Source organism: Sinohyriopsis cumingii, chromosome 3, assembly GCF_028554795.1.
Source record: "Sinohyriopsis cumingii isolate HCF-2022 chromosome 3, ASM2855479v2, whole genome shotgun sequence".
In the NCBI taxonomy this organism is placed as follows: Eukaryota; Metazoa; Mollusca; class Bivalvia; order Unionida; family Unionidae; genus Sinohyriopsis; species Sinohyriopsis cumingii.
Window position 1 is genome coordinate 137,701,495 of NC_142963.1, and position 16,279 is coordinate 137,717,773.

The following is a 16,279-nucleotide window of genomic DNA, read 5'->3' on the forward strand; positions in this document are numbered from 1 at the left end:
TAATTAGTTTCTTAAATTTCACACCATAAATAGGCTATACTATTTGCTGGGACAATGTTGGTCGACAGTTAAAGGCAAGGCATCATTCTAGGAACCATGGCAACAAGTACATGATTTGGGCCTTAGCATATATAGCAAAGAACAGAGTGAACACCATAATGTACAAGGAGGCATATGATGTGAGAAGAGCTGTAGATCTACCAATGTCCACTTATTTTCCTTCTCGAGAGGAGATACAAGCGACCAGGGATAGAATGGAAGCTGTGGTGTCTCGAATCCTGACTGAAAATGTCCCATGCCTCTATCCACTGGCGGACCTTGTTTGTCATCATATTGATCACAAACACTGGTCCGAATCAAGGAGGAAAAGTGAAGTAGTATGTACTTGCCTGATATTTATACTAAATGCCATTCTACTATCATGATAATAACAATAGTATTGATGTATGTTCAACATTGTTATGCTAGTGCCTACGATTTGTCCGTGTTTTGGATTAAAAGTTTACATGAAGCAGTTTAAACAAATGTACTTTTACGATCTGAGGCGATATGTGTGCACTTAGTTTTAGATTTGTAATTGTTTTTCTTTTCTTACTCTGATAGGTTGAAAGTAAGAGAATGTGCGTATTTATTTTGTGGCAAAAATACAACAATAGCAAGTGGAGAAAATTATTTTTGTCTCAAACGCTTTAACTGCATACTCCGTTATAAAGGCTTGGTATAAGTACAGTAATAAAACTGTGTTCCATTTCACAGTTTAATATTGGTGTGATCCCAGAAAATCCTTCAACAACCGCAGGTGTTATTAGGATACTGGAGCGGCTGCATGATTATGTTCCAAGAAGAGATGATAATCATGTGTATCCCATAGTGTGCTGGGGGAAAGGCCTGTCTTGTGAAAGACACAGAGATGCTCAAAATGCAAGATCCAATGCTGGGAATCCTGTACAAAGATTGGAGGGCTTGGTGCCATCACCTGGAGAAATTCACAAAAGAATGCTACTGCTTCAGGTAAAATAATACACATCTATAGCTTGTTTTGTACAGCTTTATGATGGAGATTCTATTGTTTCAAAATTATCCGTATTCTATTTTTTTGCACAAGTGATAAACATCAGTACCAATGTGCTTCACTTAGTCAAAATCAGTATCAATGTACATCATTGTTAAACTAATAACAGTTTTGGTCTTATCGAATACAAAGATATCTCCTGACAAACTCAAATTATTTCCAGATCTGGGTGAAGATGAACCGATGATACAATGCCTGAATAGATCCTGCCCTAGAGGCTCCATTTTCCATCTATGTTGTTTTAGCCTAGAGGAAGACAATCTGCCAGATGAGTGGGTGTGCGGTGACACATGCAGGAAAACTGTAGATGAGAAGATTTATTGTGTGTGCCAGTCGGTCAAAGAAGAACCAATGGTCAAATGTTCCAATCAGCAATGTGACCATCAGTGGTTTCATGTTTCGTGCAAAGGGATTAAAGAGCTTCCAGATAGTGGTAATAACATAATGTATCTCTTCATTAATGTTCATCTCATGGAACTTTATCGATACAAAGGATATGGCATTATCTAAAATCATACCCCAACTGTTACATGATAATAATGGTCATATTGACGTACTTAGAATTTTTTTTTTCATATTCTCATGTTTATGTTGTTGTTGTTGTTGTTGTAGGGTTTAACGCCATTTTTCAGCACAAGATAGGCTATACATGGCGGCCAGTATTAATGGTGGAGGAAGAACCCAGGAAATCCCCGGAAAGAACCACCGACCCTCGAGAAGCTACTGGCAAGCTTTCTCACATACCCACATTGGCCGAATCCGAGACTCGAACCTACGCAGACAGAGGTGAGATGGCAGTGATCCGTAACGGAGAGCGCTTTAGACCACTCGGCCACTCGGGGCCCCCTCATGTTTATGTAAGATACATGTGTTTTCATTTCCAGACGAAGAATGGTTTTGCTCTGAAAATTGCAAAAAGATATCAAAACAGAAATCTAAGAAAAGGAAGAGCAAGAAAGACTCTGTAAGTGAAAAGGCTGTTGACCGTAAATTCGAGTAAACAAAGACGATTCTCATCAGAGGGATGGAAGATAAAGTAAGAAGAGATGCTGTCAGAGAAAATGATGGCCCATCAATGGTGTCCTTTTGGAAGCAAGACATGGTCAAATTCCACAACAATAACCACAGAAGATACTTTATCATGGGGCACAATCTAATTACAAGTGAGCCATATTATATTTGTTTCAGAGCATTAATGTATTTATATGTTAATTAGGTCAAGCTAACTCCATCTAACATCTATGAAGGAACAACCTATATTGAAGCCTTTTATTACTGTAATTATTCTGTATGAGTTCATAATCCCAACGACTGTAAAGAACAAAATGGTTATCCATGATAAAACACATACAAGAAAAATCCACTAAATGCTTACTTATTCATAAAGTAATTTTAAAAGAATTCCTGCATTATATTTTTTGGGGTCCTTTTTTGCGGTACTTAGTGTTTGCTTTAGGGTTACTGTACAAAAAATATTAAAAAGTCACGTGAAAATAAATTATAAAAGTTATGACAAGTGTTTAATTGGATGTTACAAACGTTCCACAGTAAAGATTCTATCGGTTCATTTATTTAAAAACAAGTCACCTATAATTAATATAATTTTGGAACATCAAAGAAGTGACAGCTGAATACCCATTAGGACCAGGGCCGGCGCCAAACCCAACCAGACTATCTGGCGCCCTAGGCAAGGTTAGATTCTGGCGCCCTCCCCCCGAAAATATTAATTTCAACATTTATAAACAATTAAAAAAAAATAAAAAATGCGCCCCCCTGAAATCAGCGCCCTAGGCGGCTGCCTAGTTTGCCTATATGGTAGTGCCGGCCCTGGTTTGGACTATATCAGAATCATCAGATGCATATATCAAATATTCTGAAGAAAATATTTTTAATTTAGTGTGATCATTCTGCGGTAGTATATAACATATTTATTTCATTTGTGGGTCAGTAACAGTAAATTTGTATAAGAATCAGTTAAACAATGAGAAAACAGTCCTAAGTATCTGGGTACGTTTCATACAAAATGCAGCAAGACTTGATGTGGAACTGAATAGTTAATCTTCGAGGAGGTGCCAGAAACAATGATGAGGTTGACCTAGTCAATGAATTTTTGAACCAGGAGTTCAAAGGTAAATCATTTGATAACGGAATTATTATTAATCGTTTTAAATTTGAAGAATTTTGTTTTATAAATATATGCAGTATTTTGTAATTCGTGGAAGTACGACTTTGACATGATGTTCTTGGTGTCTAATATATTATGTGTTCATTAATTTTAAAACTACCACATAATGTTAATTTTGGAGGTTAAAATATTAATGCTGACTTTTTATTATCTTTATAGAAAGCTTACGATCGGCCAGTCATCAGCTGAGTGACGCCACTTTGGACAGGCATAGCAAGTTGGCTGGTGGGGTTGGCCATGCTCTAGATAAAATATACTCTACAACAGTCTCCGAATTGGAAAGTTTCCAGACCGGAAAATCAAAGTTTTCACGAAGAAAGGATATTGAAACTTTTGTCAGAGTACTGAAGGACGAGGAACTCTTAAGAGAAATCCCTGGAAGATATCACAGAGCTTATCAGAATTTCCGCTCATTAGCAAGAATAAAGAACCCAGACATATACATCTTGCACATAAACAAATTATCACGCAAATTTGACAAAAGAAACAAAATTATCACTAACTCACATGTCAATTTATAATGTATGTATGTATCTATGTATGTATGTATGTATGTATGTATTTATAAATACCATTGTAAATTTTATTAATAATGTTCATCATACTAATCGTGTTATAAGTAATGTTATTTGTATGTATGTATCTATCATTATGTATGTATGTATGTATGCATGTATGTATTAATAAAGTTCATCATACTAATCATGTTATAAGCAATGTATGTATGTATTCATAAATACCATTGTAAATGTTATTAATAAAGTTCATCATACTAATCATGTTATAAGTAATGTATGTATGTATGTATGTATTCATAAATACCATTGCAAATGTTATTAATAATATTCATCATAATAATCATGTTCTTCTTATAAGTAATGTAAAGTATTAATATGTAGATATGCATGTAGTATGTCATAAAATCCATTTATACCATTGTAAATGTTATTAAATATGATTGAAGATACTACCACTAGTAATAATAATAAATTATTATTATTATTATTATTATTATTATTATGTAGCATATTTTCACATCTGAATACAGTTTGTGGTCTTTTTACAATTCATTTATCATTCACTCTATCTCACATTTCTGACATGAAGTCTCTCTCTAGGTCTATCTCCTAAATTTCTGCCGTAACGACACAGTTCCCACCCAAGCATCAGTAAATTCCTAGTGATCTATGCCTCGCTAGACGGTTTTCACGCGTTACTCTTGCCTCGTGGTGATGCTGCTTTAACGCATGCGTGGGTAATTCAAATCTGAGGTCAACAGCCGATGAATACACAGGTGTTCTGTTCTGATAGGGATTTATACTAAAAACGTGTGTGTTCTAAAGGATATAACGCTGTGGATCATTAGAAGAGGGATTATACTTACCGTCTGGATACAAAGGTTAGTCTAAATAAATTTATTAATTAATAGCGCGCGGTCCGATCATCCGAGGTGACATAGCTCGGACGTCTCAGCACGAGTGGTGCAGAACAACGTTGGTCTCCGCCGCCAGTCAAAAAAAAAAGAAAGGTGGAGAACAACTTGCTGATCTAGCGGTTGACCATGATCGCCACACATTATTATAGCGGTATTTTTCGTCAACAACCAACCAAGAAACATTTTTAATGTATCCAATGACACCGTGCATATCTCGTCCCAAATAATTATTTTAGGTATATATTTTTCTCCCATTCGTTCAGGAGTCCATGTATCCCCGCGCCACCGAAAGAAACTATGATACGTACACGATTTTACTTGCCGTTGTTTCATCTCCCGTGCAAGTCTATGTGTGGGTGTCAGCACGATCATATCTGAATTTCTAAAAACATTAATTGCTCGAGTCGTTTTGCCGCATCCACCAGGTCCATTGAGATATACTGTCTTATATCTAGTTATTGGATCACTTAACGATGGCGCTTTCGACATTTCTGATATTTTATTACCCTTACGATAAAAATCTCTCATTGGAACATCTGCTGATTCTGTATAATTGTGTAATATTTCCTTTTTTATTCTCCATGAACTCCATCGTTCATCATTACTTGTAAATTTCATAACAGACTCTAAATATTTACTCGAAATATAAAACGAATCTGTTGCGACTCTGACTGCGGTCTCAGGAAATCTATTAATCATCGATAATAAATTTATAGAAACATAAGCCAACATGGAAGATCTTAGATGAGTATACTGTGGGGAGATATCATTTATGTAACTAACGATCGTACCCAATTTTGTTCCGTCGGATAAATAAACACTTTCTCGATTTATAACAATATTTCTCGCTGTTGTATCAGCGATTATAAAATCGTACTCGGCATCATCTAGAATTAATCGTGCGTGATGTCTTTTATGATCATATGCACCACCTTGAGTAAATTTACCTATAATTTTTCTACCTAGCTCTTTTGCGGTTTTAAGTTTAATCTCGAGAATTTTAGGAGCTACTTTGATAATATCATCTTCGGAAACATCAGGACATTTTTCCTTAAACTCGCTAATAACTTCATCAGCACTGATAGAATCTGACATGGGCAACCAAACTTCGGTCTGTGCATGATATGATATAATTGCCTCACTAACCACCGACGATGTCAGTACCTCACAATCTAGCATATATCGTAATAAAACTATAGGCGCCCAACGTTTTTCACAAAAATGTCTGCCAAACCAAACATAACAAATTTGGTGGAGATTTTCGTTAAGCTCGAATGATTCAACACAAGCGAATCCAGTCAGATCAAAATCAGGCAATGGTCCATTAATTGCCACTCACGTCATCTCGTTTGTAGGGTGACCAAATCTTTTCAAGTACACAGAACAATCTCCGTATCCTAGAAAACTTCCCGGATAACATGTAACCATATCAACCGAAATAACATCATTGTAATTATATTTGGTATTCCATAATCCACCGTGTCCGATTTCGATGCAACTTGCGCGTACGTCCTCGAGTAAATCAAATCGTGTTGGTTTCCATGAATTTCTTTCTCTAGCGAAATAAGCCGCAACAGATGGAACGGTAAAGCAATTAGTTAGTAATTTGTCAGCATTTTCCGCGTGCTTGCACTCTAAAAACTTCTCCGCGTTATTTTTCATCTCGTCGTGGAGATATTCTGTTCGATATATTTCACCGTTTGGTCTAACAAACTGATCAAATCCACCTTCCTCATTACTTTTAAACAACCATACCGATACAGGATCGTTTTTACTTATTTCGTTGATAAAATCAAGCATACTCATATCTGGGGGGTAAAATCTAACAGTTCGATCACGTGGAAATATTGTTACTGCGCTGGTCCATGCGTGCGCTTTATGATCAATAATATTTATTGAAGCTCCTTTCGATTTATATTTCGATTCGTACAGTATTTCTCCCATTATTGTCGCTATGGTTATTGGAAATTTTAATATTTTTCCTAACTCAGCAACATCTTTTATTGTAGCACCGGTATCCTTAACTGAATCAGCCCACGAGTTAATTTTTTCACGTCTTAAATCAGTTAATCCGTTTCCACGCATCGCGTTTGTAAAGTGTTCTATTACTCGTTCGGCTACACAATTTAACCTTGAAAATTTCATGGGTGTCAGTTTATCAACGTTGGGTTTTTTATTTATCTCATAGATTCCATAAATAACCGCTGTTACAGGATACGCTCGCTCATAATACGATTTGTCAATACCCGTCAACAGACCCGGTCTGGAATTTTTACTTAATATGGCAATTTTATTATTACCAAGGACAGGATCATATTTGTCACGGATAATCCAACTATCTGTTCCTGTTAGTACAATAAACTTTACTCTGAAGAAATATTTTTGATTGCCCTCATACTCAGCGATGTAGTTAATGATAGTTGCCGCTCGCTTGTCATTCATTGTAGCGTCCTTGATAGAGTCGACACTGACTTTGTCAGTGTTGCGAATAATCTTGAACGTTGACCATGTATGAGATGCACCATCCATGTAAAATTCTTTCTTGGCGTCATGAATTTTATTGATCAAACTTTTATTTTTCGGATCAACCAGATCTTGTACTGGTAAGTCTGGAGATAATCTGTCGAGGTTGAATTTATATTTAGAAGGCCTAGTTTGGGATAATCTCTCAAACTCATTCATATAATTAAAACAAATATTTAAATAAAGAATATTATATATACAATGTCTCAGTGCAGATGGCTCATGATCGGTTCAGTAAATCGATGCAGTAAATCCTGTAGAGGTGAATTTTGCTGGATGCACTTACAAAGTATACGACGAGGAAGTCTAGGACCAATACCGTGTCTGCGATGTGGTGTTGGGGTGCGAGGAAAAACAGAATTATGTGGAAAGTGCGGTGCAAAACGGTTCAGAGAACTTAAAAGATATTATGACAAAAAATATAATAATAGTGAAAACGCTATAAAATACGTGGAGGATTATATATCAAGATTTAAGACAAACAATGATTTAAACAAATAATATTATTGTATATATGGAGCAAAATATATTTGTCCCACATCCTGTCATAACAAACTATGAATCAAATATTAATGATGTCATTAGACATTGTAAGTTAAAAAAACCGGTTGGTTATATTACTAATGCTGGTTATCTAATGTTTACTGTTGGGAGGAGAAAACATTATCATTGTCATCGTTTCATCTACGAATGTTTCTTTGGAGTGATCAAAGACGGTCTTGTAATCGATCATACTGACGGGGATCCTCAAAACAATAATTTATCCAACCTTCAGGTTATTACATATAGCGAAAACTGTGCACGTGGTAATACTGGAAGATGTAAGACAGTTTCTAAAAGGGCGGTAAATTCTACAAACACAGAAACTGGCGAAGAAATTATATTTTGTTCGATATGTTCTGCTGCAAAATAATTTGATATTCACCCGTCTTCAGTGCAAAAATTAGCAGAAAATATAACCAGATCTGCTTTCTCAAAAAAATATAAGCAGAAATCACCTTTCAGTATTGTTAACTATCATCACCACCTCGAATTAATTTTTTTAATTTATGTCACAGTATTTCCCCATACATTATTTATTTGTTGACTCATGAAAGGGAGGTAATTTTATGGTCCTCGGTATATGGTCATACTTATCTACGGTTTCTAACTCACAAAAATAAGTAGTTCGTGTATTTTCTGTTCTATTCGTGAAATATTTAGAACAGAGCACTACACATAGACAGCATATACATTACATCTAAACTACAGAAAACCGACATGTATATTCCAGCTTACTGAGTGCAGAATCCAGCGTCTAGTCTGTATCGATCGTGGCGGGTTAATTTTAGATCTACAGTACAGCACAGGGATCCTGCATGTATTTGCTCGATTACAGAAATACGTGTATATAGTGTTTGGAATTAAAAATCAGTTGCATTTTCCTTGTTCAGTGCAGAAATATACATGATATATATTTTTATACGTATGTGTGATTATGTATTTATGCGTATGTGTGGTTATTTTTTTATCGAGTAATATTAACAACTAAATACTCCCTTGACCATGTTCATGGATACAGATTTACAAGTGGGAAATCTCGTAATATATATTTCTCCACTGAACAGTTATAGAGAGGATGGAAAATCTCGTAATAGTCATAGAGAGGATGAAAAAATCTAGCAGTTATGTTATAGGAAGGATGAAAAAATCTAACAGTTAGATGATCTGGACCGGATGTTCTATCATAGATGGCGTGGTATAGTAAATAGGAAATTCCTTAATTCAGCTTTGTTTGGTGAGAATATATTGTATAAACGTATTTCTTGAATTCAGAATTGTATTTTGAGCAAACATATTTGAAATTAGTTCCTTTTCAATTATTATTAGCTATATATTAACTTCCGAAACATATGTTTGTAATAAGATTTGACAGCTCAATCGGTATCATATTGGACTGTGATGCTCGCGGTCCAGGATCGAATCCCCATGGCTGAGAACATGTCGGTGGTTTGCGCATAATTACGATTTTTATAATAATTGGGGGCTCCGCCAAACCCCGCCCCCCCCCCCGCTCAGCTGAACACTCCCAATGATCAACTGGTAGTTGATACATTTTTTCGTATCACCCACGGGCTTGATTATTGGGGGTGGGTTTGCTGAGCGTATATGTTTGTTCTGTCCTTCATTCATTATAAGTTTGTGCCGTCCTTCATTCATTGTATATATTCATTCATTGTATATATTCATTCATTGTATATATCAATAATCTGAGCTCGCTAAGACACTCGAATAGAGGCTCGTCATTCATTGTATGTATTCATTCATTGTATATATTCATAATCTGAGCTCGCTAAGACACTCGAATAGGAGCTCGTCATTCATAATCTGAGCTCGCTAAGACACTCGAATAGGGGCTCTTCATTGTATATGTTGTGCTGTCCTTGAAAGTGCCGACGAACTCGCTAAAGACTCGATAGAGGTTCTATAGGGATAAAAAAAAATTATTTTAAAGATAACCATGAAAATATCAAAGACATTATTTCTGCTATTAAAAAACTAGAAGAAAACGGAATTAATATATCTGATGAACTAAATCCTGAAAAAATAATATCAGATTTTGAAACGTTCGAAGAAATTAAAAATGAAAATAAGTATGTTCTATCATCTCAGTATAAGTTCATAAAGCGGATTCAGGCAGCTATGTTTCAGTCACTGGCTATGGTGAACGATGATCAAGTAAATGAATTTATTCCTCTTTCTGTTGCAATAGAAAAGGTCAGATCGGGATTATCCAGCGAGTACGAAACGAAAAAAACAATCAGTACCCGCATAAGATACTTAAGAAAAATTATGTCAGCGGGTAATGACCAAAGCAACCCTGAGTAGTAATATAATTTTCCTCATCATGTATATCACATCAGAATTAATTTACATAAAAAAATAAAATATTTCAGAATAATAATAAAATATTTCAGAATAATAATAAAATATTTTTTTTGGTAGTATTTTTGGGAAAACTGATTAATTTGCATAATTTTCAGTACCAATTACCCCATCAGAATTAGCAAACTGACTGATTTGCATAATTTTCAGTACCAATTACCCCATCAGACTGATTCATTTCAGAATAATAAATTATTTCAGATTATACAAAATTGATTATAATTTGTGTAATTTATCCCATCAGTGATTATATTTATTTATTTAAAAATATTTTTTAAGTTGATCGACTTTAATACAGGAGTGTGCATAATTTAGAATCTGATCTCTACTACAAAATGATCTCAACAATATGTTTTTGACGGAGTTCATCTAACTGTTCTTGTGTTAATAAGAAATCCTCGTTTCCGTGTTCATCAATAACTAAATTAACGTTAAATTGTTCTGTGTTTTGTGAAAACGCTGTTCTGATGGCGTTTTCGAGTGCTTCTTTGTCTTGTATAAAAACACTCACGTGCTGGTACATTATATAATATTTACTGGATTAATTAAGATTTCACATACAGATTTATCAGAAGCTCTTCTCCACGTATGTCAATTAAGCGATTAAGATGATCTGTGAACTTAAAATTTATTCGTGTTAACATATTATTGTGACATCGCAGATACACAGGATTAGTTGGTTCTTGCATGATTAAACTTCCAGGGGAAACTTGTGGTGTAAATATATATAAAATATATCCTTGTTGAGCCTGATTTGATTTTCTGAGATCTATTTGATAGCTACCATCGACTACGTCACAAACCAGATTGACCACGATCGTGCTGGTTATATTAGCAATTCCCGTAGATACGTGCCTGCCGCCGCCATGTGGATCATTGTTATATCTTAGAACAGTTGCTAGTGGTGCTAGTTTTCTCCATGCATCGAGTATTTTAGGAAAATATTCATCAATGACACCATTGACAGATTTTCTTAATCTATCCGGATTATAATCAGGGAACTTAAACGTTACAATGTCAGCTTCGGATATTTTGTACTTGGTTGCGAAAAACCTTCTATGATCACCCGATGATTCAAAAACCAAACTTATGATTCTGTTATGAAAATATTCAATAGTATCGGCTACATGATTTAAAATTTCTACTCGTTTAATAATTTCTTCACGCGTAGATGTCAAATCAGACAAATATTCCCGAAAACTATCACGTAAATTGTCTAGTTGTTCTTCGTGATCTGAATTTATGATATGAATGACATTATTGATATTTATATCGTAAAATGAATCACCGCCATCAACGTTGTGTAAAAGCCAATAGTACTCACCGGTTTTATCGACACGAAATTGGTCCCGTTTATCCCATACCCGTTTTTCTATGTTCCACCAGAAACTTGTATAATTCATTTTAATATTATGATGAAAACTTTTCGATGATGTAAAATCATCCCGAGTTGGTTCTGGTGGTCCTTCATACACCGGGGGGGGGGGGGGGGGCATCCGGCCAACCTAGTATGGATCTTATCGTTGACTGATAAATATCAACGACGTAATCAGGAGAATGTATCTCAACCGCCGAGGACAGCGTCGGTTCATGAACGTTAATCGATATTTTTGCTTCTTTTCCGGTTATTGATTTTATTCTATGTTTAAATTCCTCATTGATTTGTTCGATCTCATAACTACCAGTGGGTATTCCAACATCTATCCAGTCAGGAGTACCATCTGGTTTGTTCTTGTTAGCAAATACAAGCAAATTATTTGCTGGTGCACCATTAAATGATTTTGATCTGATATTTGGCCAGCTGTAATATACCCGTAATTGAGCTGACGCTATTTCTTTTACTGGGATTGCAGTAGGAAAATTAATACTAAATTCAGGATCAGATGAACTTACCGAGATCATCGTTATCTTTGGCGGAGTTGTATCTTTAATACCGATACCTTCGTCATATATTTTAGTCATCATTGAAAACTCGAAATCAGATATAATTCCATCACTGAGACTCGCTGATAACAACGAGGACAATTTCGAGTATGCGACCATCGCTGTATGTAACCTTATCATGTAATCGGATAATTTTTCATTCATGCAAGTACATATTTTTTTTGTAATGATATTGAGCACACCTGCAATAGTTGTTGCTGCTGAAATACAAATAGTTACGGCTACTGGTGCCATCATTGTCACCGCTGATAATATAACACCTGCTCCAGCAAAAACAGTGGATACTGAATAAACAATCACATCAACGATAACTAATCGTCGTCAATATTTATTTACTTTTACTGTATATTGTTCAACTTGACCTTTTAGCGCCACCTGCCATTCACGTGCTTGATTGTATCTGTATTGTGCATTGTCCATATATTTTTATGCAGTAAATAATTGAGGTGTTTTAGCTACAAATTCCAAACACCACCAGTAATATGTTCCGATTAATTTCTTATCATCCGCTTCCAGGATAAATATTTCTTCGGTTCCGCTATTTAATATAACAGATACAACCCCGGAAAACCTATCAATTGAATGATGCCATGGAAACGTTGTCAATATTTCAAATTTTGCAGCACTGAACACAGACAGCCTGTACACGCCAGTGACTGTTGCGGTATATTTGATAGTTTTATTTTTCTGCGACCAATTTGATAATCCCGCTGATACTGTGTATACGATATTTGTGATATGTCCGGGAGTTATTCCGGCTGGAATTTTAATCAAATTGGCTTTATTAACGATCTCAGGAATCCCCGCTACGACATCTTCAATTGTTTTTTAGTTGTGTCGATGTTCGTCTTGATATCAGAAAGTTTTATGTCAACGGAGTGCGGAGTGCCAAAGAATTGATCCATAGATTCATCGGTTTTTTTATGATTTCTTCGAAATCTTGTACACGCGCCTACGTAAACGTCATACTCAGCCCGCAACGTGGATAGTTTACCATCTACGGTGTCGACGTATAGTTTGTTTGCGACGTCATTGTCAGATTTTGGAGTTGTTACACTACTATTTTATTCCCGTTCACGCTAAGTTCACCTGTCATTGTGTCACCAGTATTTTTCACGCGATTAGCAACACTTGCTGTAATTTCATCTCTGATGGTTGTAAATGATACACTTGAATCTTTGATTCTACCACCGTCAGTAAACACAGGAATATTATCTGTAACTGCACCGAGTACTCGTCGAACTATATCATTCCATCTGATATTGCTCGTTTTTAGTTTACCATATTGATCTTGAAAAATAACGACCTCATTTGGATCAACTCCAGCAAGATTCATGATATCAGCAAGTTCATCTTTAGTCGCATACTTCGACAGATCAACATCGCCGGATTTTTTCTTAACGCGTGAAGATCTTCTTCCATAAATATCAACCATTATATTTTAAGATCCAAGATCTGTTTAAAACGCTTTACGCGCAACGAATCGGTTGCTTGTATAATCATGCACAACTTTATGTGGTGGTTTGGATGATTTTGATATAGTGTTAAGTACATTAATTACCTCACGGCCACATATTGGCGGATCTGTCATTGTTTGCGTGGGTAGCGTTGAATACCAAACTTTACAACCAGAGGTTCTTGCGTGAAGTGGTGCGACATACTTGATAAATTCAACAGGTGGAGCTAACCCGTACAAATCAAAATAAACGATTCCACGTGGATCAACCGTGTATGATACCCAATGAGTACCGGGTCCTGAATTCGAGTCGAGATTAATAATACCTGTTTCGAGTTTGTTTGGTTGTTTTGGTAATTGAACTCGCATAAAAACACCTCTAAAGGCTTTTATTTTTAATTTTTTAGCAGCATCAAGTAAATCAAAATTTGATGCTGGAACATCTAACGTGGAAGCCTTAGACCTTTTCCCCAGCGAGATCCCGGCAATCTTAGGCCGCGTCCCTTTTTTTTGTACCCCTTTCCTACTGCTTTCTTTAGAGCCATTCCAGCAGCTGTTCCAACAGCACCTAACGTGGCTGCTTTTGCTACGGCTGGAGCAGCAGCAGCTATTAATGCTGGAATAGCCACGAGAAGTGGAAATATACCACTTGTTTTAACCATGTCCTTGATGGCACTCGGAGAAAGATGTAATTGAACTCCAGTTTTTGATTCTAGGGCTTTACTGAAATGTTTAATCTGATTATTTGTCAACGATAATTTGTTTGGACCACCACCAATCTGATCTCGTTTTAGTGATATTTTAGTTCCGCATTTGCTGGTGGTTTTTGATTGAAGTTTTTTGACCTGACCAGGAGTCAGAGTAACATTAACATGACCATACAACATTTTTATATAAAATATATTTTTCTGAATAATTAAAGATTTTCCACTGGTGCATCAACGACTCTCATTCGACCACTACCACCTTCAAGTAACATGGCTTTATCGCTGAGTATGACCGCAATTGCTCTATAATTAACACCACCTGTGTTTAATTTTGCTTTAAGATGTATATCAACGACAGATTGCTTGGATAAATCAAGATGTTCCAATGAAAAATGATAAATCGGATACAGTTTGTAAAAATCATATTGTGATATCTGCAACCCAGTATCAACATTTTGATCACGTCCCATAAATGACATTCAACGATGATATACACGCGATAAGTGATTTTGTTCATAATCTAGTTGTATATTCTCTATTGGTTCTTGTTGTCCGTTTATTCATAAAGAAATATCTGTGATACCTAGTTTGTCAAATATCATATGAGTACGTTCTTGATTACCTAATCGATTGATGGCCTGAAACGCAATAAAAATATGTCGCGGTGCAGAAACACCCTGTTGTGATGCTATATGCCATGTAAACTGACCGTTAACGTTAGTTTGCATACTATCTGTGTTTGTTGTTAACCATGACAATAAGGATTTACCACCAGTGTCCATGAAAGAAATTAATTTCTGTTCTTCTGCGATCGTTGGAGTCATTGCCGGCATCCACAGTGAAAGTTTCGATAATATTACTTTACCAGCATCACCAGCAGGTCTCCACAGAGCATCGTTATCATCACCTTTTCGCACAAGAACAACCATGTGTCTAGCTCCAAAATTGACCTTTCTAACATTTCTACAAAATCCAAAAATATGCGATAGTGGAATTGCACATGAGAATTTTCTATTGTCAGGATACAACATATTTTTGCGTACTGTAAATCCTAAGTTGAAATTTTCAGTAATATTCATTATCACCGGACCCATATCAGCATCTTGAGCAGCATTACTAGTTTTCTTTGGTGTTCCTATTATATATTGATCGCTTTCAGGGGTATTAGAATTATCTTTCACAAACATCATTTTTGGACCTGCTGATCTTGTATAATCATCAGAATATCTTGCTAATCCTATTATTGTTGTAGCAACGTCGACATCTTTCTGAATTGATTCAATATTTTTTCCATCGATCATATAAGTGGCACTATCAAACAATGTCAAACAGTGCCATGATCCCGTTGTTGACAAAACCAACTTTTACTGCATTTCCGTAATTAGTGTTATCCGTTTGTACAATTGTACCTTCTACCTCAATAAAGGCCTCAGCGGGTAAAAAGTATCTACTTGTGTCATGAAATTGTAGTTCAATTCTTCCACGTTGATGTGGTATTCGTGCTTCATAAGAGTAAAACTGATAATCACGTACCGATTCATCTTTAAGGACAGGTGCCTCCATATCAAATGCTTCATCGGATACACATTTGAACATTTTATTATAATTATTTTCGTTTAACATGTTGATTATCGCGTTCGGGAAGTTCCACTTCAGGAAGTTCCACTTCGGGAAGTTCCACTTCCTGATATCAAACTTGAAATATTATTCCTTGGTTCACCCAAGTCCTTGATCTGCTATCAAATTTGATGTTATATTTCTTTCTGCCTCTTCAGATAATTCCGCTAGTTTTTTATTTGCAGCCTGATTTATTATTTTACTTACGTCTGCTGGCATAATTTCAGTACTTGGTAATTTTACCGGTTGTTGTTTTCGTCGCAATAATCGTGCTAGTCTTTCTTTGATCGCCGAGAACGCCTTACCAGCAACATTGACAATTGCTCCAGGAACTTTATCACGAACAATATCAATAGCTTTCATCGATAATTGTTTTGCAACAGGTGCTACTTTTGGAGCCATCCTTGTGAATAAT

At 35.8% G+C, this 16,279-nt stretch overlaps 2 protein-coding genes across 2 annotated transcripts in view; one reads left to right on the forward strand and one right to left on the reverse strand.

Moving 5' to 3' along the window:
* LOC149803939 (plexin-A1-like) overlaps positions 1-16,279 on the reverse strand; it is a 444,256-nt gene that overhangs the window by 85,916 nt on the left and 342,061 nt on the right. The window lies entirely within an intron of this gene.
* Positions 40-1,047, forward strand: LOC149803941 (uncharacterized). Its single transcript, XM_089953751.1, has 2 exons — positions 40-377; positions 757-1,047. The coding sequence occupies exons 1-2, from the start codon at positions 111-113 to the stop codon at positions 1,018-1,020; spliced, it is 531 nt and encodes a 176-aa protein (XP_089809877.1). The 5' UTR covers positions 40-110; the 3' UTR covers positions 1,021-1,047.